This window comes from Diplotaxodon limnothrissa, linkage group LG20, assembly GCF_057381915.1.
Source record: "Diplotaxodon limnothrissa isolate DT_005_m linkage group LG20, D_limnothrissa_male_GT1.1, whole genome shotgun sequence".
NCBI lineage: Eukaryota > Metazoa > Chordata > Actinopteri > Cichliformes > Cichlidae > Diplotaxodon > Diplotaxodon limnothrissa.
In genome coordinates this window covers 30,472,745-30,498,379 of record NC_140615.1, presented here as the reverse complement: position 1 = coordinate 30,498,379, position 25,635 = coordinate 30,472,745, and the positions used below count along the sequence as shown (strand labels likewise).

Genomic DNA, 25,635 nt, shown 5'->3' with positions numbered 1-25,635 from the left:
CTTCTGGGCTTAAGAAGTACCAGAAAAAAAAATCGTTAAAATGTGAGGCTCACAGGTTGCTGATAGATGAGATAGGGCAGATGGTTTTATAGCAGGTCGTTAGTCAGCACTGCACTGGTGACATAAACCTGGTAGAGCTCATTAGACATGCTCCTCGAAACACACGCCTTAACTTTCCCTCACTGTGTCTACATGAAGGTCATGAACAAATGTATACTTCTAATATATGTGATCATTTCCTGTCTCATTTCTCTTGTCTCCTCACAGGTTTCATTGGCTATCTTCCCAACATCAAAGAGCTCGTTGCTAATTGGACAGGAGACGACGGTGACAGTGATCAGCTGTTTTTCACCAAGGTTTACACTGATCAATCAAAAAGAGTAAGACTTGTTCCACTGCTGTAACTTTATGAAATTCCACTATTTTTTCATGAATGCCTCTACAGCACTGTAATTACATGAAGTGATGTTTATAACATCTCCTGCTAACTGAAATTCAGCACTTTCTGTCCACATGGTTCAAATTACAGGTCTTTTAGCTCATTGGACATTTTCCTGGTTCGTGTTAGGCTTTTAATTTGAAACATGTACCAGAGGCTTTTGATGGTAATGATGAACAATACACAAAACAATAGTGCTGAAAATACATCGTTTTCATATTGAATGCAGCATAATTCAGGGCAGTACAATTCTGATGTTAGCTATCATGTGAAAGCAGGTAAATATACGCTGCTCGGTGTTAAATGTCAACACTTCACCGAGTTCTTTTGATTCCTCAGAGGCATCCGATGGAAGACAACACACTGCTCAGTAGACAATTTAGCACTTTATTTCTCTTTCACATTACTTCTAGAAGGGAGATGCGTCCTGCATGACACATTGCCGTGGATCTCCAAATGGTGGTGTGCCCCTAACGGTTTTATTACAGAAGCTCTCTATCTCTACTCTAAACAACAGTGTCTCAGTAACTTTCCACTAGAGATGGTCCCCTCTTATCTACATTTTCCCAAGCAAGCGTGAGTGAGTCTGCAGCTTTCTACTCCCCAAGGACACATGGTCTCATGCCTTTATTTTCAGGGCTGTGTCCACTTAATACTACACTACATAACTTTATAACACTTATTAATAAAAAAGCATAGCATTATTGAGGCACTGAAAAATTATTTATTCCCAACATCGGCCTGAAGAAGCAGCCACAGTTTGTTTGTTCCTGTAGAAGTTTTCATCTTATTGGATACATGTAACATAATAGATCAAAAGAATATATTTCTATTTTTCAGAAATCTATAAATATCACCCTGGACAACAAATGCAGACTCTTTCAGAACCTTCATGGAGCACTTGGTGAGTGCATTGAATTTTGTTTTCTTTGACCAGCAGGCCAAGGTTGTTGATAACACATGTAACACTGCCCAGCATCTTCTCCTGCTCTTGTTTACCATGCACATTATAACGAAAAATGATAAACAACAGACAATAAATCAGAAAAATCAGAAATCAGAGACACTTTACTTATCCCAAAGGGGCATTTAAGATACAACAGAGCAGCATGACATTGAAGATAAGGACGGGGCATAAACAGGCAATAAAAATGAGAGCATTGGGTTCACGTCGAAGTGATGGAAACAAGTCTGAAAATCACAAAAATGAGGAAAAAGAAAAGAATACAAAATATACTGAGTAGATGGCGAAAAGCAACAACGAAAAGAGCATTGAAGTTAGAAAACAGTAACAGAGTAACAACTTTAACAACCTTTTAAGGAACTTATTGAATTTTAGCATTTTCACTTTGACCTACGGATACATAGATGAGGTGATATTTTTGGATAATAACTTAAAATTCATACACTGATGATGAAGTGGTGATTGTTTTAATACCCCAAAGGTGAAGGGTATAATTATGGTTTGCCAAAGTAATTTTTGTGGCATTACTTCCTTTGCTGAAATGAACAATCATTGGCTACCTTAGCAAGGTGCATAAAAAACAAAACGATGTCAGCAGATGGTGACTAAACTATACACTTCATTTAGATGCTCCATTTATTTCCTCTGTTGACAGGTCTGTAGTCACATTGTAAAGTCTCAAGGGGAGTGCTCCATTTACTTTTATTGCATCACCAAAATGTACAAAGATCATTGTAAGAATGAGAGAGTTAAAGTGTCTTTACAGGAATAACAATCATACTGTTTACAGAACAGTTGTCTAGTTGGTGGCAGGTAGTTTTTTGTGTGTAACTGAACAAGTCTAGTAGGGAACACATGTCACAAGGTTTGGCAGGCAAGGCAATATAAGGAAGTCCCTCTCTGGTATTGTGTGGGATCAATTCAAGTTTATTTATACAGCACCAAATAACAACAACAGTCGCTCTCAAGGCGCTTTATAGTGTAAGGTAGAGGCTACAATAATACATACAGAGAAAAAACCCAATAATAATATGACCCACTATGAGCAAGCACTGGTCCAGCCCTAACTATATGCTTTAGCAAAAAGGAAAGTTTTAAGCCTAATCTTGAAAGTAGAGATAGTGTCTGTCTCCTGAATCCAAACTGGAAGCTGGTTCCACAGAAGAGGGGCCTGAAAACTGAAGGCTCTGCCTCCCATTCTACTTTTGGGGCGATCGTGGCTCAAGAGTTGGGAGTTCGCCTTGTAATCGGAAGGTTGCCGGTTCGAGCCCCGGCTTGGACAGTCTTGGTCGTTGTGTCCTTGGGCAAGACACTTCACCCGTTGCCTACTGGTGGTGGTCAGAGGGCCCGGTGGCGCCAGTGTCCGGCAGCCTCGCCTCTGTCAGTGCTCCCCAGGGTGGCTGTGGCTACAATGTAGCTTGCCATCACCAGTGTGTGAATGTGTGCGTGAATGGGTGGATGACTGGATATGTAAAGCGCTTTGGGGTCCTTAGGGACTAGTAAAGCACTATATAAATACAGGCCATTTACCATTTTAAATACTCTAGGAACAACAAATAAGCCTGGAGTGTGAGAACGAAGTGCTCTAATAGGGTGATATGGCACTACAAGGTCATTAAGATAAGATGGGGCCTGATTATTTAAGACCTTGTATGTGAGGAGCAGGATTTTGAATTCTGGATTTAACAGGAAGCCAATACAGGAGAAATATGCTCTCTCTTTCTAGTCCCTGTCAGGACTCTTGCTGCAGCATTTTGGATTAACTGAAGGCTTTTCAGCAAGTTTTTAGGACTTCCTGATAATAATGAATTACAGTAGTCCAGCCTGGAAGTAATAAATGCATGAACTAGTTTTTCAGCGTCACTCTGAGACAGGATATTTCTAATTTTAGAGATGTTGCGCAAATGGAAGAAAGCAGTCCTACATATTTATTTAATATGTGCATTGAAGGACATGTCCTGGTCAAAAATGACTCCAAGGTTCCTCACAGCGTTACTGGAGGCCAAGGTAATGCCATCCAGAGTAAGAATCTGGTTAGATACCATATTTCTAAGATTTTCCCCAGAGGTATAGTCGTTTTGGGGGGTTGGGCTATTATCAGCAACCATTTTTGCTAATAGCTAAGTGTTAAGGTATGGAGTCCGTTTCTTTCACTGTTTGCAGAAAGCTCAGGTATATGATGTCTATAGCTGGATATCTATATTTTACTTGGTTCAAGCAGATTGTAATGTTGGTCTGGTGAGGAAGGTCCCGCGGGCATTTGGCATGGAGGTTAGCCGGACAAGTCGGAGCCTAGGCACCAGCCCATTACAATGGGAAGGTCTCTCTAAAACACATGAGCGGAGAGCAGCATGCTCGACTGTAATGGCTGCACTCACACTAGGAGACTCTCCAACTACTACAATAATGGGAAGACACCCCATAACGGTGTTATGCCATAATAATGGTTGTTACAAGATGTAGGCCTTGAAAAGCTCTCACTGGAGCTCCAGTGCTCCTATATTGGTCCCCACGTCTACTTCTGTGACTCCAGTTCTTGCATATTTTCATTGTCGAGGAGTGGTTCTTATTGCTTTTTTGCTCAACTGTAGAGGACAATCGGCAGTACCTTCATCGTTTCTTTGTAGATGAGGGTGCATCCCACCATTCTAGGATAAGTATGGTGCCATGGTGAGGACACCTTCTGTTGGTCTTTTGAGGAGTTATCTTGATGAGGTGTCACTATGAGAAGGCTACATAACCTTTATCCAGGTGTGGATAAGTTGAGTAGCACAGGTTAGAGCAGAACAAAAAATGTTATCCATGACACGCAGGTCATCTTTTCTGTATGAAGTATAAAATGACTTGGTTACATTGGTCTGACAGTAACAACGTGTGAGTGTGTTTTTTGATAAAAGTTGACGTCACTGACATCAACATTGCAGTCCATTTTAGGGCTATTTCTGGGCAGTATTTAGCCAGTTTTTATCCTAACTAGTTCTATATTGCAGATGATATGGACACATTGGACAGTGGGGTTTCTGGTCAATTCACAGTTTGGTCATTACCTGCCAGTGAAATTGTACAGGCCATCCTCTCTCTGGCATTTCACAGAGCATCAGAACTGATGCTCTGTGAAATGCCATCTCTGTTGCATCTTTCTGGAACAGCGATAAAGTCGACTTTTCTACAAGGCCACACTTCTGCTAGCTTCAGAAGATATCTACACATATGTGTCACACTTTGACATGTGAATGAATAGACCCCACAGTTACCAGCTGATATTGAGTGTGGGTAAAAATGTTGCCAGTTGATTTGGTAGATTTTTACACCAGGTATCCTCCCTGACACAATCTTTTAGGGATTTATGTTTCCTCATGCACCCAAGCCAGGGATCTTCTGCTTGATACTCAAATACCTTAATCACTACACTATGGAGCCACTTGCCCTGAAAGACAAAAATAGTCCACAGTAATCATATTTCCCTGTATGGCATTTGCTTATTATAAATAACATGACATCCAGACAACAGGGGGTAAGTGTGGGTGAACTGTGGGGCAAACCCATACTTATCCCAGTCTTTTGGTTGCCCACAGTCAACTGTGATAGGGGCCCCGTGAAGTAAAACTACTCCTAAACTATTAAAGGGCAAAACTGCTATGGGCCCTTTTTCTTTGCCACACAGCCAGAGCTGCCCACTGTGGGCTCACCGGGCATGTTTGCTGGGATTATATCTCGGTCTAGTCTAGATTTAAATTGAATTACTGATATAACACCTTTTCTATTTTCATGAGACACAGGATATTGAGGGATCATTGGAAAGTCTGTATTTTTCTTTAATAGTATCTGTACAGGCTCAGCAGATCTGATCAGATGTAGGAAGAGTGGAAACTATTGTGTCATAAAGCTCCTCTGTGAACTGACTCTGATCTAACAGTGTGACAAGTGTGTTGTCCTGGCTGGTTTCAGTAAGTTTGCCGTTCTAAGTATATCATATAACAATGTCTCTGTCACCCTCGGAGGATGGTATGTGTGTGTTCCTCAAGCTAAGGTACTCTCAGGTACTGAGCAGTATCTTAGCTGTTCCTAACACTGTGCTCTCCCATGGCTAGAGACCTTGGATGTTGTAACTGGAATCTGCTGGAGCCACTCTTCCAGTTTCGTGTTTAGAAGCTAAGGGGGGAATTCCAGTGTGGTACTGTGTGGATGAGTTCTTGAAAACACGTTGAAATCTTTAAGGTGTTTATATCATACCTAGAAAATTAAATATCTATGAGGCTTTTAATCATTTCCTCTCATTCATAGTCAGCTGTACCATAAATGCTGTCTCTGTATATATTCTCCACCAAATATTATAAATTCTTATTTATATTGATGAGCCAAAGAGAGGTTTAGAGTAAGTGGGGTTGGTTTACACCCAACTAATATATAGGACAATATATAGATCTCTCCAAAACTAAGACTTTTACAAATTTGTTATAAAAATGCTATTAATATTATATTTGTCAAAGGATACTGATATGAACTTGTCACGGTTTGCGGGGCAAGCCGTGTGGATTTGTAGTAAGGACCCAAAAGGCGGCAGCTCTGGTGCAGGTGAGTGTTTATTTACAGCAGTGGGTACAAACAGCAACGGGGTGTGAACATGAAACCGAAACCTAAACTGGGTAAACTAACAACACAAACCAGGAATGACGGTGCAGGGAGATCCGGGGAAATACACATGAAGAGAGGCAGGGAGACCGAGGGGAAACAACACAGACGAACCAGCGATTACTAAGACAGAAAATACAACTTAAATACACTCAGAACACAGGGAGATTACACACAGGTGAGAGACACAGCTGGGAGAGATTAACATGACGAGACCAGGGAGGCAAACTGAAAACACTCACATAAGACGCAGACCTTCACAATAAAACAGGAACACACGGGGGGGAACAGGGTAAATACCAATTAGAGCACAGAACCAAAATCGCGAAGAGAAAACACAAAACGCTGGGTCAAAAGGACCCAGGATCATGACAGAACTCAAAGCGTTTGCAGCTTCATAGTCCAGCTATATATTTGATTAATTCCATGCTGCTGTAACTTCAGCTCTGAAGACAAACAGCAGACGACCTGACAGGAATGAAAGAAAACACACAGACTAAATGCACACAGGAGGCGATCAGGGCAAGTGGAAACACCCGGGGAAACAGCTGACTAGAATGAACATAATGACGCCACGTAGGAAGTGAAACTAAACACAATGAACATGGGACACCAGACCTCTTCAAAATAAAACAGGGAGCATAATGAGACGCAGACATGACACAAGCTTGGCAACATAGGACATGCAGACATGAAAGACATGACAGACTAAGACACGGATTTACCATGGTGGACTGACGAGGAACGCGAACACCATAAAAACTTACAGAGGATGAAAAAGGGACTGGAGATGAGACATGGATATAACTAAACACGATGACCGGGGGAAAGCACACGTGACAGAAGGAATGGGTCACAGGGGGAAAAACACGTAAACAAGAAGAGGAAACGGGAGACAACACATGAAGGGCGAGGGAGACAGGGGGTGATAAACAAAGAACTAACATGGCGACCTCGTCAAAATACAGGGAGTGCAGAATTATTAGGCAAGTTTTATTATTGAACAACAACCATGTTCTCAATGAACCCAAAAAACTCATTAATATCAAAGCTGAATGTTTTTGGAAGTAGTTTTTAGTTTGTTTTTAGTTTTAGCTATTTTAGGGGGATATCTGTGTGTGCAGGTGACTATTACTGTGCATAATTATTAGGCAACTTAACAAAAAACAAATATATACCCATTTCAATTATTTATTTTTACCAGTGAAACCAATATAACATCTCCACATTCACAAATATACATTTCTGACATTCAAAAACAAAACAAAAACAAATCAGCGACCAATATAGCCACCTTTCTTTGCAAGGACACTCAAAAGCCTGCCATCCATGGATTCTGTCAGTGTTTTGATCTGTTCACCATCAACATTGCGTGCAGCAGCAACCACAGCCTCCCAGACACTGTTCAGAGAGGTGTACTGTTTTCCCTCCTTGTAAATCTCACATTTGATGATGGACCACAGGTTCTCAATGGGGTTCAGATCAGGTGAACAAGGAGGCCATGTCATTAGTTTTTCTTCTTTTATACCCTTTCTTGCCAGCCACGCTGTGGAGTACTTGGACGTGTGTGATGGAGCATTGTCCTGCATGAAAATCATGTTTTTCTTGAAGGATGCAGACTTCTTCCTGTACCACTGCTTGAAGAAGGTGTCTTCCAGAAACTGGCAGTAGGACTGGGAGTTGAGCTTGACTCCATCCTCAACCCGAAAAGGCCCCACAAGCTCATCTTTGATGATACCAGCCCAAACCAGTACTCCACCTCCACCTTGCTGGCGTCTGACTGGAGCTCTCTGCCCTTTACCAATCCAGCCACGGGCCCATCCATCTGGCCCATCAAGACTCACTCTCATTTCATCAGTCCATAAAACCTTAGAAAAATCAGTCTTGAGATATTTCTTGGCCCAGTCTTGGTGTTTCAGCTTGTGTGTCTTGTTCAGTGGTGGTCGTCTTTCAGCCTTTCTTACCTTGGCCATGTCTCTGAGTATTGCACACCTTGTGCTTTTGGGCACTCCAGTGATGTTGCAGCTCTGAAATATGGCCAAACTGGTGGCAAGTGGCATCTTGGCAGCTGCATGCTTGACTTTTCTCAGTTCATGGGCAGTTATTTTGCGCCTTGGTTTTTCCACATGCTTCTTGCGACCCTGTTGACTATTTTGAATGAAACGCTTGATTGTTCGATGATCACGCTTCAGAAGCTTTGCAATTTTGAGACTGCTGCATCCCTCTGCAAGATATCTCACTATTTTTGACTTTTCTGAGCCTGTCAAGTCCTTCTTTTGACCCATTTTGCCAAAGGAAAGGACGTTGCCTAATAATTATGCACACCTGATATAGGGTGTTGATGTCATTAGACCACACCCCTTCTCATTACAGAGATGCACATCACCTAAAATGCTTAATTGGTAGTAGGCTTTCGAGCCTATACAGCTTGGAGTAAGACAACATGCATGAAGAGGATGATGTGGACAAAATACTCATTTACCTAATAATTCTGCACTCCCTGTAGAAGGATCTTTAGATAACTAAATGAGACTAAAACATAAACAATGAATATCAACATACAAGGAAACACAAAACACTGGGTCACATGACCTAGGACCATGACATACTGTCAGCAGTAACAGTATTGTGTATGCTTTGTGGTAGCTAGGTCTTACAGTAGTTAACTTGTTCTTCTGTCTATCTGATCTATTTATCTTCAGTGTTCTCTTGAAACATTTAAAATGTAAATGTGTAGTTTTGATATTTCAAATCTTAAAAACAAGTCTGATAGTTGTTTTACATCTGTTTATGTTTCCAGATGATGTGGTGCTGAAGTTTGAAAATAGTCAAGTACGACTCAGAAATGTGTTGTATGATACTCTGCCTGTCATCGTCCACGGAAACGGACCAACAAAGGTACCAACTTATCTGTTCCATGTTATTAAGCTGTAGTCACATCGCACAGTTTTTAATGGAAACAATAAAACCTGCTCGAAAAGTTTGAGTTTGTATTCTCTCAGCAGTTTTCTCAGCTGAAAACTGAAGGCTCTGCCTCCCATTCTACTTTTAAATACTCTAGGAACAACAAGTAAGCCTGCAGTGTGAGAGCGAAGTACTCTAATATGGTGATATAGCAACAAACTATTTCTCCGGGCTAAATGATGATCTTCTAAATTTGTGACACGCCATTTCCTCTCCAGCTTACGAGTCATCTGCTTTAGGCTACGTGTTTGAGAATTATACCACAGAGTCAGGTACTTCTGATTTGAGACCTTAGTTTTCACCGGAGCTCCAGTATCCAGAGTCGTACGTAGTGAGGAGGTAAAATTATTAACAAGATAATCAACCTCTGTTGGAGTAGCGTTCAGGTAGCTGCTCTGCTCTGTGTTGGTACAGGGCATTGAAGATGATAACAGTGGGTGGATTATATTCTTAAACTTAGTTACAGCACTTTCAGAAAGACATCTACTGTGATAAAGTCTACTCCCCACTGCTGTGTAATCAATTATTGTAAATGTTATCAGGAAATGATCAGACAGGAGAGGGTTTTCAGGAAACACTGTTAAATGTTCAGTTTCTATGCCATATGTTAACACAAGATCTAAAGTGTGATTAATGTGGTGGGTGGGTTCTTTTACATTTTGACAGAAGCCAACTGAGTCTAATAACAGATTAAATGCCATGTTGAGTCTGACATGTTTAGTACCTGCCTATAAGGCCCGGGTGGACGATGAATAACAACAAATAAAACCGTTTTTTTAGTTTGCCTTCTTGGGTGGACTGGGTTAAGTATCAGGCTTTCAAATGAACTGAAACTGTTGGTGTGTTGGTTGATTAATAAGTTGGGTTGGACGATTGTTGCCATCCCCACCTCAGCCTGTGCTTCACTGATTCTGATACATAATATGTATGTAGGGGTCGTTCCAGTAATCTAATGATAATCTACCTATATGTCTGAGATTCTGAAAATCTGTTTCATCTTTTAGTACGACTAAGAGATTACCAGTGTTAGACTATTAGATATGAGATTGATATAAAATGAACTACAAGAGCACACGACTGTTTTCCAGCTCCAGATCAACTACCTGGGAAACTACATCCCCAACACATGGACATTTGAGTCTGGGTGCACAGTGTGTCATGAGGATCTACGGTCACTCACAGCTCTTCAGGTCTGTTTACATTTCCTGACAAACTGTATCCATATTATTTCCCAAAGCTACCTTTGATGCCTGATAAAAATGGCATAAAGCCTCATCCTGGTAGAACATGACACTTATTTTTTGTTTAATGTGTGTGTTTCTAACAGGAAAATGAATACCCTCTGGTAGTGATTGGCATCTTCATTCAGCAGCCCACTCCATTTGTTACAGTGTTCTTCGAACGGCTGCTGAAGCTCCAGCATCCCAAGAACAAGATCAAACTCTTCATTTTTAACAAGGTAACTACATTTTCCTGACACTCAGCAAAAATATGTCTGATGTAGTCTGACACAAATTAGCATCACACCAGAATACCTCACTAAGATGTAAATACACTGGCTAAATGAAATACTGTGGAGTTTATTTCATAAAGCTGCTACTTCTATATATATATGTACACACACACACACACACACACACACACACACACACACACACACACACACACACACACACCAGGTGCTAGTATAAAGTAAAGAAGGATCATTATGTGCTTCACAGCTACTCCAGCAGTCTGTGAATAGAAACTTGCTCTGTGGGACTGTAGTTTTATTATCAGACAAAGCCTTTCAGGTTATTTTACAGAGAAACCCAAAAGTAATGTAACGCGTAGTGTAACAAATTACCTTCTCCTTGGAGTTATTAAGTAATGTACTGTAATGCAGCGGTCCCCAACCTTTTTTGCGCCACGGACCGGTTTATGCCCGACAATATTTTCATAGACCGGCCTTTAAGGTGTCGTGGATAAATACAACAAAATAAAACTAGTACCGGTACCGAAAAAAAAGAACATTTATTCATAACACACGTGACGAAGAAAGGAAAAACCTCAACAAACACCCACAAACATTTGACCGCATAGCGTGCAAGTATGTGCATGAATGTAATGCTGTTGATGTGTTGCTTAGGGACGGTGGTGACTCTCAAAGCAGAGCCAGTGACAGTCGATAAGTGATATCGATAATGGAATCAGAATGGTTACAGTATCTACTCTTATCACAGCTGCATGACCTTCTTACTTTGACGTTTTTGAGGACTTCTCTTCACATGAAGGTTTATAAGGACATTTTCAGTCCTTCTAAAAATTATTAACCTGCTGGATTTAACGTAACTTAGTAGGTAATGAACAGATTGATTTAGGCAATTTTAACAGAAGATGGGTTCATGATTTTCTCTTTGACAAAGTCCATGAAACTAGGAGAATAGTTTGTTAGACTGCTGTGTGTGGAACCCAGCAGTGCGTTTAGCCACAGAGAGTTGGAGGGAATCAAGTACTTGTGATTTGTACACAGTGTCCTCAATGTCCAGGCAGCAGTTATCCTTTGGCGCCTCCCCACCTTTGTCATATGGGTTAACCTTTATGCCCTCCTCAGACATTTCTGTACATTCTTTTCAACTTTTTTTTTGATTTGGCAAACATTTAGGTGGTGTTATAGCCTGTGACATTTTTGCAGGAAATCTTTTGTCACATCTTTGAAATCGAGTGTCTTTTACTCTTACATGTAATGAATACGCTGTTGATGCATTTTCACACTCTTTAGACACCTCAAGCAGTTCTGCAGAGCCTCGCTGGCTTCCTGCTTCCACCTCCTTGCAGACTTGGTGGCAACAGGAAGCAGCAGGAACATACTGAGGTGCTAACTGGACAAGAGTGTGGTCTGATCCACTGAGTGGGAGGAGGTTTATTGTCCCGTGTTTTGCAGTCCACATATTACTGCAAAGTGGGCAGACTGGAGTCCAGAGTGGTGTGATTAAACCAGTGATGGTGATTAAAGCCTCTGCGTGTTTATGCAGTAGGTCAGCAACAGTCGTGTGTATGATGTCAAATGCTGCTGTACCATTGGCTAATGAAGATCATTTGGTCTTCTGCTTTCTGATTGGCTGACCTGCTCCCTCCACCCCCAACCACCATGCTCCTCACCACCGCCTACAAGCTCGAGTTTTACCACACATCACAGTCAAAGTGCAGATTGTGGATTTGTGACTTGAGAGGATGCAGTCAAGCACTTTTATTCAGATTTGTGATTATAAGAAGTAAACAAATAAATAAATATGACAAAAATTAGAATTACAAGTTTGCAGTTCTAGTATATTTGTGAAAACATCAATCTATGCATTTTTTCTGTAACCGTAAATTTAAAACACAAGCGTGTAAAAAACGTACAGGTTTCTACACATTCTCACTTTTTATTCTACATTTTGCAACATATTTATCTTCACAGCAGTCTTCCTGCTCTGCATTTCTTTGTGTTTTCCTTTTCCCTCCAGGAAGCTCATCATCAGCGTCAGGTCCGATCTTTCCTAAAGGATTATGGAAGCCTGTATGAGAATGTCACAGTCATCGAACCTGAAGAAGAGATGGATGGAGCTGCCTCTAGGAACCTAGGCCTGTGAGTACTGTCCAACCAGAATGTGACACATCTTCATTTTAAAATGTTTATCAACTGAGTTGTAGAAGATGATGTGTACTCTTCATTATACAGTATTAAGGTCAATAACAGATTGCTCTTTAAATTCTATTATAATATATGTGCTAATCTATCAGTGTGTTTTCTTCTTCAGCGATCTGTGCCGGAGGGACCAGGACTGTGACTATTTCTTCAGTTTGGACATTGAAGTGGTCTTAAAGAACAAGGATACACTCAAAATTCTGATTGAACAAAACCTGTAAGGAAATGTTTTTATACTGAGTCATTCACTGATGTGCTGGCAGTAGTCACAGTCACATTTAACTTCTTTAGCTCTAGTGTATTTATGTGAGTTGAGTATATGTCTAGATGAAGAAATGTAACACATAGCACTTCTTGAATGGCCTCCTGCAGTCCTATTGTAGCACCGATGATAACTCGAGCTGGTCGGCTGTGGAGCAACTTTTGGGGAGCCCTCAGTGGAGACGGCTACTACGCCAGGTCTGAGGACTATGTGGACATTGTACAAGGACGGAGAGTGTAAGTTGCTTATTTGCTCCCTAAAACCTTTGTCAGCATTTAGAATTTTTTTTGCATTCCTCATTTTTGACCATAAAAGGCTGAGGGGGTGTTGTCGTCACCTGTGGGTGGTACAGATACCCAAATCTGTGCCTGCAATAACTAGTGTGTCTAGGTGTATCTAGGAAAACTCTCAGACAAGTTTGAATCCTGGTGACCTAAAGGTCAAGGTCAGAGGTCAAGTTTCCAGAAAATCCTGTGAATACAATAACTCAAGAAGGAATTGGGATTTTCAAACTGGTGCTATATGTTCATCTTTTAAAAATCGAATGAGTTTGATTCTCAGCAACCTTAGCCCCAATGTTCACAAGTGTGTGTGAGCACAGGAGCTGGATGAGAATTTAAAATAGATCGAGAGTTTAGGAGAGGTGAGAGGCAGACCTGTCTTGATAAAGATAAAGCGATGGTAGAAGTTGTCAAATGGCAGGAACTGCTGTGGCTGTTTGTAAGTACAACCCACCTGGACCTTGGCTAGATCCACCTTCACTTGATCCTTCAGAATAATAAAGCTCTGGGATGAAAGTGTGTCATCATGGAGTTCACGCTCTGTGATAGCGCAGTTCAGCAGGAACCGGAGAACAGCAACAAAAACCTCAAAACATCAATGTCTTTGAGAATAAAGCAGAAATTTCAAGATTGATGTCTAAATGCAATTTTGAGAAAAAAGGTGAAATGTGGAAATATGGAGATGTTGTATCTATAAAATGCTTTGACTGACAGCATCTGACAGCGATTGTGCTCCCTCTGCTCGACCGTAAATTCAGCTTTCTTTGGCTCTCGTCACCTGTCTGGAGATAGGAGGGATGTCTGATCTGCTGATAATTAATAACGGCAACAACATCAAGAATAAATGAGTATGTTCCTGTAGGATTTCTTATGCTAGAACCATTACTTCAGTTCAAGAGTGAGGCTTCAGGTGAGAAGGGAGAGGATGAGATGGGGATGAGGATGGGAGAAGTGGTGGAGAAGGCAGATGAGAAAGATTAGAAAGAAAAAACTAGAAAGACATAATAAAAATATAACTGTAAGATTTTTAAATGGTCAAATATTATTTGAAACAGATACTGGTGAGTTTAAAAATTGAAATAACTTATAACAAATTCTATGTATACGATGAAGGAGAGGTATAAAAAGATTCTCCTTCTGTCCTTGATGATTGACAGCTGAGTGTAAGCAAGGTGGGCAGTGATCATGTTTATGTAAGAAATGTAGGCGTGATTGGACGTGATCGCCACAGGTTATCACGTCCAACATGGTGGACAGCTCTACAGTGATGTGTGCATTAGTGTATCGTGTTCTTTGCCTCATTCCCCTGAGACGCTACGTTCTCTTTTTTTGTTCGTTTCACGTGTCACGTTCAACATACATCACCAACTAACAGTCAGCTTGCATCAGTGATGACATTTTGTTCAACTCGCCACAAAAAAAAGCACAGCAGGCCTGAAAAAAGTGCCTGTAGGGTGGGCTTGTTAAATAATGACCAACAGAAATTTGTAGCAGCTAAGACTTCGTTGGAACATTTGTTGGTCCATCAATTATCTGTTGTTTTTAGGGGCGTCTGGAATGTGCCATATGTGTCCAATGTGTACCTGGTGAAAGGCAGCCTCCTCCGTAGAGAGCTGAAAGACTACGAGCTGTTCAGCTCCTCGGACCCTGACATGGCTTTCTGCCACAACATACGCAACAAGGTCAGTAAGAGAAACAGGAAACTGTTTTTTTTAACCTAAAGAAAAGTTCAAAACTGTCCACAGTAGTGACTGACCTGTTGTTTTTGCTCTCAGGGAATCTTCATGTATGTAACCAACATGCACACATTTGGCCGCATCCTGTCTACAGAAAATTACCAGACCGGTCATCTACACAATGATCTGTGGCAGATCTTTGAAAATCCAGTGGTGAGATGGAAACATTACTAGCTGCTGTAGTGTTTGTGGCAGGCAGAATGGTTATTGCAGTGGCAGAAATGAAGTTGGTGGAATTAAGCTGCTACTGTATGTACGATATAAAAGCTGTTTTAATTTTATAGTGATGTATAAATGTTAGCTACAAAATCAAAACATTCATATAAGTACACAGTATCTCACCACTCAGACACTATGTGTTATATAGGCTCAGTAAAGGATCCCTGTGTTTATATAAAATCAGAATCACAAATATAAAATGAGACAAAATGGAAAAACAAAGCAAAGGAATAAAACAGTGTAACATATGAAGAGTGTTTAAATAATTAATGTAGTTTGTGTGAATGTATAGACAGTGGGTTTTTAGGTTGGGTTTAAAGAAACACCGCTTGCTATTTTTTACTAGGACACCAAATGATGATATATATCTGCGAGAGAACGTCCACAGTTCCTCCTCGAGGAACACTTCATTGATCCCAAAGGGAAACTGCTGTGTTACAGTTACAGTAAATAATAAATAAACAACAAAAATAGTAAAGGTGCCACAGATGCCTGGTAAGGGCCTCTTATACTATGAGATACAAAAATGTAAAAGTAAAAATGAAGTTAGCTACAAACAGTAGACGTAAGACAGACATTGTGCAGGAAACAAGTGCAAACTGGATTCATAAATCATGTGTTCATGAAGGTATAATACAAAATATGTTTGGGATCTTAAGTCTGACAGGTGTGTTGTCTCACTCTGGTTTGTCTCACTCCCATTTCTTCCTGTTCCGTGTTGAAGCTCCACTTGGAACCTTGTTAAGATCCAACCATGCAAAATATGAGTTTTCAAGTGGTCTTAAACTTTTGATCAGGACTGTATCATCTACAGTACACATCCACTTAAATTGTTAAGTATTAAAATGCTTTGCCATGTATACTGTAAAATAAGAGCTATGCTTATTTCCTCCCTCTGTGCGCTTCTTCAGACACAGTGTCTTCAATCATCTTAGCTCCACACACATATTTGGAATATTTCTCAGAAAAATCCTGAAAAGAAAAATGAAATTTAAAAGTAATTATCTACAGAAAACTGTCTGAGAAAGTCTTTTGTAATGTTCACAGTGAAATTCAGTTTGTATTTTTTGTGATGTGATGGTAGATAAGATATATTCACAGATGTGCTGAACCAATCTTCTTTTCTTTTTTTTTACAACATTATACGACTTCAGCACAAATGATCCATGAGAACATTGTAGATGTCGTTATAGGGGATTTCCGTGTTACGAGTGCTGACATCAGCATAAAGTATCAAAGTTTTAGTATACATGTCAACATCAACATTACTGAAACAGTCAGTTTAAACGTTTTTTAACGTTACTGTCTAAGCTAAGCCACCGTCTGATCTTCATATGTAAAAGAAGGCAGTCTAGAAGAATTTCTGCGTCTACGCGAAGGTTTGATGAGGACACGGTGTGATTTGCAATGAGCAAATCTGTATGTTATATTTATTTCAGGACTGGGAGGAGCGCTACATCCATGAGAACTATACCCGCATCATGAAGGACAAGCTGATTGAAAATGTAAGTTTAAACTCGAGCTGAGCTGGAGTCAGATTAACCTACTGAATGAGCTGTTGTGTTTAGAAGAGGCAAAAGCAAATACATTGAACTCCTATCAACTTCCATGTTTCTTATAAATATTGTGGCACAGATAAGAAGTTAGTTCAGTTACATCTGCCATAACCAGAGGAACTAACACCGTCCTCAGTTTGTAGACCTTCCTTTAAGAGGCAGTTCTGTTACAAGCTGTTACTCGGTGCTTAATGCTGTTGTATCTTCTGCCTTCCAGCCTTGCCCAGATGTGTACTGGTTCCCAGTCTTCTCCACTGTTGCTTGTAACCACATGATTGAAGAAATGGAGCACTATGGAAAGTGGTCAGGAGGGGGCAATGCGGTAAGGCATCTTGTTATTAACATTAATCATGTAGTCATGATTATTGATAATAACATGTCAGTCATGTAATAAGACGACATCACTGAGCTCCAGTGTTCCTTATATTCAGTCTTTGTTTGCATTATTTGTCACAAGTTCATGTCATTTGCATCTTCCAGCTACATACCCAACTCTGAAAACGTCGTGTAAAAAAATAAAAAGTGAATGTTGTGATTTTCAAATTTCAGAAACTCATATTTGTATTCAAATAGAACAAAGAAAACATATCAAACGCTTATAAAATGTGCCATTTTAAGAAACATACTAGCTCATATTTAATTTGATGACAGCAACATCTCTCTAAAGGTAAAGACAGCCACTGTGAAGATTCCCTCTTCTTTAACAACAGTGTGTATTTCACTCGCTGAACTCACGTCCTCATTTTAGGTTTTTTAGTAGATAAAGGCTTAATCAAGAATTGAGCTGCTGTTTGGTGAAGGCCTCGATGGGGCCTGGCGGCGGCGCCCGGGCCTGGCAGATCCCCGTGTACTAATGAGAAGTGAAAGAATTAAAAAGGGGAGGGACGGCTTGTAGACCTGGGGGGTAAGACCTGGAAGGGGCGTGTTTGGAGGTGTGGCCCTGCTGCTGAAATTGAGATCATTTATCTCCAATTAAAACTGAGAGTAGTTTTCATTTATGCTGAACAACATCCTGGGAGAGGAGTGTTGTTCCATTCTCGTCTGATATAGGATTCTAGCTCCTCCACAGCTCTGGGTCTTCATCATCATATTGCTTCAAATGTTTTCATTTGAGGAAAAGTTAGGCCTGAAGTTCAGCACGTGAACTCTACCAAGCTGAGGTATTCTAACAGATGCAGTATGCAGTTTAGAATAGTCTCGTTTTGATCCGAGCATATGTCATTGTAAAGCAATAACAGCAAGCAAGCTGCAGCTTCCATCGACACCGATGCACCTCAGTACCATCAGAGACGCAGGCTTTTGAAACGAGTGCGGATAAAAAGCCAAACGGTCTCTTTTCACTTCAGACCAGAGCAGCATCCATGTTTTCTTCTGCAGTCTATTTTAAAGCTGCTTGGCCCAGAGAGAGACCTGAACCTGCATCTGTGGACAGCACAGCAAACTGTGTTTGCACTGATTTTCACACAGATTTATCCAGATTCTCTGAATCCTTTGATGATATTCTGTACTGATAACAAATCACAATAACAGTCGCCTTATATTGTACTCGCACTTTATATTGTACAGTAGATCGTACAATAATAACGAGATCAGTTTTGTTGAAGGACATTATTCTGAAGTTGTTTCACAATTTATAGATGCAATTTTTTGCAGACAGGTAAACCTCTCTCTGCTCGTCTTTATTTGATGTCACTGACCTGTTACTTATTAACCAAGTTCATTCAAATTGTTCCAACAGCTCCAGTTTCTTTTTAGTACTACTTACTTTTTCAGCCTGTTGCTGTCATCAAATCCGAAAAAGGCCATAAGTGTCTTTTTTATAAAGTCAGTTTCCCAGTTCATACATTTAATGTTTTCTATATTCTGTTGTGAATAAAATGTGGTTTTAAAATATGGAGATTTACAAATAACTGTATTTGTTTTTATTCACACCGTACAGGCTCCCAACCTTTCTGGAATCTGGTCCTGAATACCTCCTGTACTTTAACTATATACCTGATAGAAGTTTCTTGTTTTTCCAGGATAACCGAATCACTGGTGGCTATGAGAATGTCCCCACCATCGACATCCATATGATTCAAATCAACTTTGAAAAAGAATGGCAGAAATTCTTAGTGGAGTATGTGGTACCAATCACAGAAAAAATGTTCCCTGGATACTACACCAAGGTAAGACCATCACTACACACACTTGTGAAATGTTTCAGAGAAAATTCAAGAATCTCCTTCCATGTGAGATCTGTGAAGGATGTTCTCAGCTTTACTGAAGAAGCACACTGTGAACACATTCTCAGCTCATTTACGTCACCTGCTCTTGACATTTTGGTGTCACATGCACTGATTCATTTTTTTAAATCTTTAGTACACACATATACCTGAGTGTTTGTAGAAACAGGAAGAAATTTCAAGCAATGGCACATGAATACTTCTTTAAGACACTCCAGCTAGGCCGGCCACATCCCACAGCTTACATATAAAACAGCTGACAGACATGAAACCTGTGATCATTTGGTGTGCATGTGTGTACTTTGTGTGGTACCGTGAGTGTGCAGTTCAGTGTGTGGTGACAGTGTGTGTCCGTTTACCTTTGTGGTGAGAACCTTTCTCAGTAGCCTGGCAGGATTTCTGTTACGACCTTTCTGTGTCTCACGTGTCAGCCGGCGTGTGAGAGTTCCCCAGCCTATATATATATATATATATATATATATATATATATATATATATATATATATATATATATATATATATATATATATATATATATATATATATATATATATATATATATATATATATATATATATGAAGGCAACATTGCAGACATAGAGGACAGTTACAAGTACCTGGGGATCCCGCAGGCAAATGGGAACCATGAAGAGGCCGCTAGAAAGGCTGCAACCACCAAGTACCTGCAGAGGGTCAGGCAAGTCCTGAGGAGTCAGCTGAATGGTAAGAACAAGATCCGGGCCATCAACACGTACGCCCTGCCCGTGATCAGGTACCCTGCTGGGGTAATAGGCTGGCCAAAGGAGGAGATAGAAGCCACTGACATAAAGACAAGAAAGCTCCTGACCATGCATGGAGGGTTTCACCCCAAGTCCAGCACCCTGAGGCTGTACGCTAAGCGGAACGAAGGGGGCCGGGGACTGGTGAGTGTCAGCACCACAGTCCAGGATGAGACAAGGAACATCCAAGAATACATTGGGAAGATGGCCCCAACTGACCGAGTGCTCAGTGAATACCTCAGGCAGCAGAAACCCAAGAAAGAGGAGGGAGACGAGGAACCATCATGGAAGGACAGGCCCCTGCACGGTATGTACCACCGGCAGATAGAGGAGGTGGCTGATATCCAGAAATCCTACCAGTGGCTGGACAAAGCTGGACTGAAAGACAGCACAGAGGCACTAATCATGGCAGCACAAGAACAAGCTCTGAGTACAAGATCCATAGAGGCTGGGGTCTATCACACCAGGCAAGACCCCAGGTGCAGGCTGTGTAAAGATGCCCCAGAGACAATCCAGCACATAACAGCAGGGTGCAAGATGCTAGCAGGCAAGGCATACATGGAACGCCATAACCAAGTGGCCGGCATAGTGTACAGGAACATCTGTGCCGAGTATAACCTAGAAGTCCCGAGGTCAAAATGGGAGATGCCCCCAAGGGTGGTGGAGAATGACCGAGCTAAGATCCTGTGGGACTTCCAGATACAGACGGACAAAATGGTGGTGGCTAACCAACCGGACATAGTGGTGGTAGACAAACAGAAGAAGACGGCCGTAGTGATCGATGTAGCGGTTCCGAATGACAGCAATATCAGGAAGAAGGAACACGAGAAGCTGGAGAAATACCAAGGGCTCAGAGAAGAGCTCGAGAGGATGTGGAGGGTGAAGGTAACGGTGGTCCCCGTGGTAATCGGAGCACTAGGTGCGGTGACTCCCAAGCTAGGCGAGTGGCTCCAGCAGATCCCGGGAACAACATCGGAGATCTCTGTCCAGAAGAGCGCAGTCCTGGGAACAGCTAAGATACTGCGCAGGACCCTCAAGCTCCCAGGCCTCTGGTAGAGGACCCGAGCTTGAAGGATAAACCGCCCGCAGGGGCGTGCTGGGTGTTTATATATATATATATGTATATATATATATGTATATATATATATATATATATATATATATATATATATATATATATATATATATATATATATATATAAATAAAGCATTTGTAAAAATATAAAACCATAATATACATAATGCACAATTACTTAAAAGAAATCAGTAAATTTTGTTTTGAACTTCAAAGATTTTAAGTTCAATTTTATTTAATCATTTACCATATAGATTAAATAAAATTGGAGACAAAATCCCACCCTGTCTAACACCATTGCTGACACCAAAGGGGGCAGAAATACTGCTTCCCCATTTAACCTGCATGTTCTGATGAGCGTACCAGTAAGAGAGAATCCTCACGATGTATTGAGGAACTCCCCGTCTCTTCAATTTATCAAAAAGTTTTCTGTGGTTCACTCGATCAAAAGCCTTAGAGGCATCAATGAAACACATGAAGACAGATGAATTTTTAGCCCTGTACAAACTGACTACTTCCTTGAGTGCATATATGCACATGTCAGTGCCGTGCTTTGAAGCCAAACTGATTATCCAGAGAAGAGATGAACACACTAACTCTGTCAAACAAGATTCTTTCTAACACCTTAGATAAAATACTGGCTAGTGCAATCGGCCTGTAATTATCCAAGCAGCTCACTTTTGCAGCTTTGTCTTTCATAACTGGTACCAGTAAAATACACAGCATTGAGTCTGGTAATATGCCATGAATCATAAACCCAGTGAAACAGAGTGCTAGAAGAGGAGCTAGCCTTACACTAGCATGTTTTAAATGTTCTGCAGTGATGTGATCCAAACCAGAAGCTTTATTATTAGATAACCTATGAATGGCTTCATATACTTCATATGTCCTTACACTTATTGTGTCATTACTCATGTCAAAATTGTCCTCATATGGTTCACTTTTTATACAGTTAAACAACGCACTGTAATGCTGTCTCCATAATGCTGCAATGTTATCTGCCCCAGAAACACCTTCAACAGTTGATGGTAGAGATGGTTTAGTTATTAAGAGCTTTCACCTCTTTCCAAAAATCTGCCGTATTATTACACAGCATTTTCCTGGCCAAAGAATCTGCTCTTAGCATTTGCTCATTTTTAGTTATAAAGCGAACAGCGTACTTATATCTGGCATTCGCACATTTTTTCTGTTCCAATTCTGGGCCTTGTTTAGGTCTTCCAGCCATGGCCCAACATTTATAAGCTATGCGAGCTTCATCATGGTACATCATGGTACGGCCTAGCCGGAGTGTCTTAAAAAAGGGCCACGACAGATGTAACTGCATCTCTTCTGAGATGTTTGAAAGTACTGTGTAATGATCAGGTGATGACCAATGATTTTGATATCTGGTTATTTAACTGGTAGAACAACTGGAGGACAAAATCAGCCGTTAAATGTTATGAACTTGTTGAGTAAAACAGGATAACAGTCGACCTCTCATTGTTTCTGTGCTGCTATCTGTGCTGGGGCGATTGTGGCTCAAGAGTTGGGAGTTCGCCTTGTAATTGGAAGGTTGCCGGTTCGAGCCCCGGCTTGGACAGTCTCAGTCGTTGTGTCCTTGGGCAAGACACTTCACCCGTTGCCTACTGGTGGTGGTCAGAGGGCCCGGTGGTGCCAGTGTTCGGCAGCCTCGCCTCTGTCAGTGCGCCCCAGGGTGGCTGTGGCTACAATGTAGCTGCCATCACCAGTGTGTGAATGTGTGTGTGAATGGGTGGATGACTGGATATGTAAAGCGCTTTGGGGTCCTTAGGGACTAGTAAAGCGCTATATAAATACAGGCCATTTACCATCCTGTGTGTGTATTACTGACCAGCATGTCTTATCATCAGCGTGTTACACTCCAGTCAATTTAGTGTAGTGGGACAGAAACCTGACCCCTCTCATGCCACATCATGACAGCTACACATTCTGTTCCATCTCTGGAGGTGAATGCTGGACCAAGAACCAGGATTCTGCTTTTATTCAATAAACTGGAGTGTATCTGTGTACAGGGGGCTACAGGCAAACGTTTGCATGATTCTTTTCCCTCTGTGTGTTTGCAGGCTCACTTCGAATTAGCCTTTGTAGTTAGATATAAGCCAGATGAGCAACCCTCCTTAAGGCCGCACCATGATGCCTCCACATTCACTGTAAACATTGCACTCAACCAAGTAGACCTTGATTACCAGGTGAGTGTCAAGCGCTCCATTTCCACCTACGTTTCAGTTAACATGTATTTTGGTTTTATTCGCACAGAGACCAAATCATTACAAATTCATTCTTTTGATCACAGAATGAAATAAACCCATTCTTCATGCAAACATTAAAAGACAAACAGCTGGTTTACCAGCAGCCCAAATCTGAATGTTGATTGTCCTCTTCAGTTTGTGGCAGTGAGGCATAGAAAAAAAGGCTTTTGTATCATTTCTGTTAATGAAGAGCTCAGGAAATTGTTGAAGGGTTGTTAATGATCATAAAACTGCCACAGCCATCAGCTGTTGATATGTACTGTTTCTTGGCTGCAGGGTGGTGGATGCAGGTTCCTCCGCTATGACTGCTCCATTCAGGCTCCTCGTAAAGGCTGGGCCCTTCTGCACCCGGGCCGTCTCACCCACTACCACGAAGGTCTGCCCACCACCGCCGGTGTCCGCTACATCGCAGTGTCCTTTGTGGATCCCTGAGCTCACAAAGATGGCTGAACTTGACCAAGCGGGACACATTGACCACATGGTCCAGCATCATTCTCTGCATTATCCGATTTAAAGCAGAATTGTTTTTGTTTTCATCAACTCATTTCCTTTATTCTGATATGGCTTCTGTCACACTCACACGGTGATTAACTATTAGCTGCATTAGACAAACTTTTCTGTAGTGAAACATGAAAAACACAATTTTATCACCACTTAAGATGAGAACTTTTATTTAAAGTGATCTTTTGCCCATGAGTATTTTTCAGCAGCAGTCTGCAGGTGTTACCCATCATATGCTCATTTGTATTCAGGCCAGTAACCATCAAAGGTGTAATTTGAATAATTGTTGACTGGCTCACTGAGGTTTGAAAGGCCTAAGTTATCTATTTGTTCATAGGTTTTGTCATAATTAAGCATTTCTGTAAGGTGCACCACTTCTTGTCAGGTTTTTGAACAGCTTCAAAGGGATATTTAAGAAACCAATAGGTGATGTCATAGCTCACACACTTCTTATGTGAAAGGAGGAAGTGAGGTTGTGGATAAGCGTGCACATAAAGACGTCACAAACACACAGGAGATGACTTTTTTTTTTTTTTTTTTTAAATACATTTTATAATACCGTATGTTCATTTTGACTTTAGAATACTTGCAGTGCTGAAATCACCAAGAGCTCACAGAATGGCAGCATCTGTTGCTGGAGAAGCTGTGTCATTCAGCATTCATGGTGCTGGATCGATGGACAGCTGGATGTTTAATTGGTTTATTTTGCATTTCTTTGATCTCAGTTCTGTTTTTTTAAAGAGGTAACGCTGCAAAAACCAACGTGGGTCAGGCATAGGAAGCCTGTAAATGCTTGGACCCATTAGTTTTATTGGGCCATCCAGATGGCAGCTTGTGTAGTAACACAAGTCATGTTTTCAGCTGAACTTCATTGCAGGCAGCTTACCTTTGATTTGTAAAAATAAGTTTTGCTTGATTTTACGTCAGCAAATATATCTTTACTGTAGCTAAAGCAGCTTTATTCAGACACTCCAAAGCCTGTTTTGTACTGTATTAGATAAAAGCCACACTGAGAAGTTTCATATTGGAATTAGGGCTGCCACGATTAGTCGACTAGTCACGATTATGTCGACTATTAAAATCGTCGACGACTAATTTAATAGTCGACGCATCGTTTGAAGCTTTGTAAGATCACAAAGGACGCAGGAATGAGTAGTAGGATTTAAGGGTGTAATAACGGACTGAAACAGAAGATGGCAGCACTGCATGTACAAGGATGCCAGCTGCCGTTAAACCCCGAAGAAGAAGAAGCTGTGTCCCAGAATTCATAGCGCAGCTGTCAACAATGGCGGCAGCTAGTTAGTTTTAACTTTACTCTTATTATTCTTTCTGGGTCACAAAATAAACGTTTAACATATTTTCAGGCGAGAATGTAGCTGTGTAAACCTCAAATATCTGCTCAGTTTATCAAGACACCACATATTTTCAAAGGCTCTCCGACGTTTTCGGAGGCGTCTGTTACCCACTAGCTCGTTAGCTAGGCGGGGGCAAGGCTAACTAGAGCCGTGAGAACACCGGACTCCCGGCAAATCGTTTTCAAACCCACCGCCGTCTTTCGCTACTCAGGTTAAACATGATATATAAGTCACTTAGATAACTTAAAATGTTATTGTTTGGCTTTCTTTAGTATTTTATTTGTTCCTGAGTAAATCGGTTTGGCTAAGATTAAAGTTATAGTTTTTGCACAGCTAAATAAACTTCAAGCAGACAGCTGATCATCAGAAGTTTGAGACGCTGGATAATATACTCCGGTGTCCTGTTATATTTTAGAAAGCAAGGAGTTTATTAAACTTCACCGAAACAATCTGCAAATTTCATTAAAAATTAATAAACTACCATCTTGTCTTTATTTTTAGTTAGCACAAACACTTCAAGCTGTAAGCTAATGATAGTTATATAAGACCAGATGCTGCTGGTGCAATAAGCTGTATGCTGTATGTCCAATGGATGATGATCTGATTAGTCGACTAATCGCAAAAATAATCGGTGACTAGTCGACTATCAAAATAATCGTTTGTGGCAGCCCTAATTGGAATCACAGCTCACTTTTATTCTTGAAACGGAT

The 25,635-nt window shown here is 40.9% G+C and overlaps 1 protein-coding gene across 1 annotated transcript in view; it reads left to right on the top strand.

Annotated features, from left to right (window-relative positions):
* plod1a (procollagen-lysine, 2-oxoglutarate 5-dioxygenase 1a) overlaps positions 1-24,081 on the top strand; it is a 29,427-nt gene extending 5,346 nt beyond the window's left edge. Inside the window, exons 5-19 of the mRNA XM_085345691.1 lie at positions 268-380; positions 1,280-1,343; positions 8,836-8,933; positions 10,088-10,189; positions 10,327-10,458; positions 12,488-12,609; positions 12,782-12,886; positions 13,042-13,167; positions 14,759-14,894; positions 14,988-15,101; positions 16,607-16,672; positions 16,941-17,045; positions 18,745-18,891; positions 22,884-23,009; positions 23,346-24,081. Coding sequence (XP_085201817.1) covers positions 268-380; positions 1,280-1,343; positions 8,836-8,933; positions 10,088-10,189; positions 10,327-10,458; positions 12,488-12,609; positions 12,782-12,886; positions 13,042-13,167; positions 14,759-14,894; positions 14,988-15,101; positions 16,607-16,672; positions 16,941-17,045; positions 18,745-18,891; positions 22,884-23,009; positions 23,346-23,501 — 1,712 coding nt within the window. The 3' untranslated portion in view covers positions 23,502-24,081. The remainder of the gene's footprint in view (positions 1-267; positions 381-1,279; positions 1,344-8,835; positions 8,934-10,087; positions 10,190-10,326; positions 10,459-12,487; positions 12,610-12,781; positions 12,887-13,041; positions 13,168-14,758; positions 14,895-14,987; positions 15,102-16,606; positions 16,673-16,940; positions 17,046-18,744; positions 18,892-22,883; positions 23,010-23,345) is intronic.
* Positions 24,082-25,635: the final 1,554 nt, after the last annotated feature.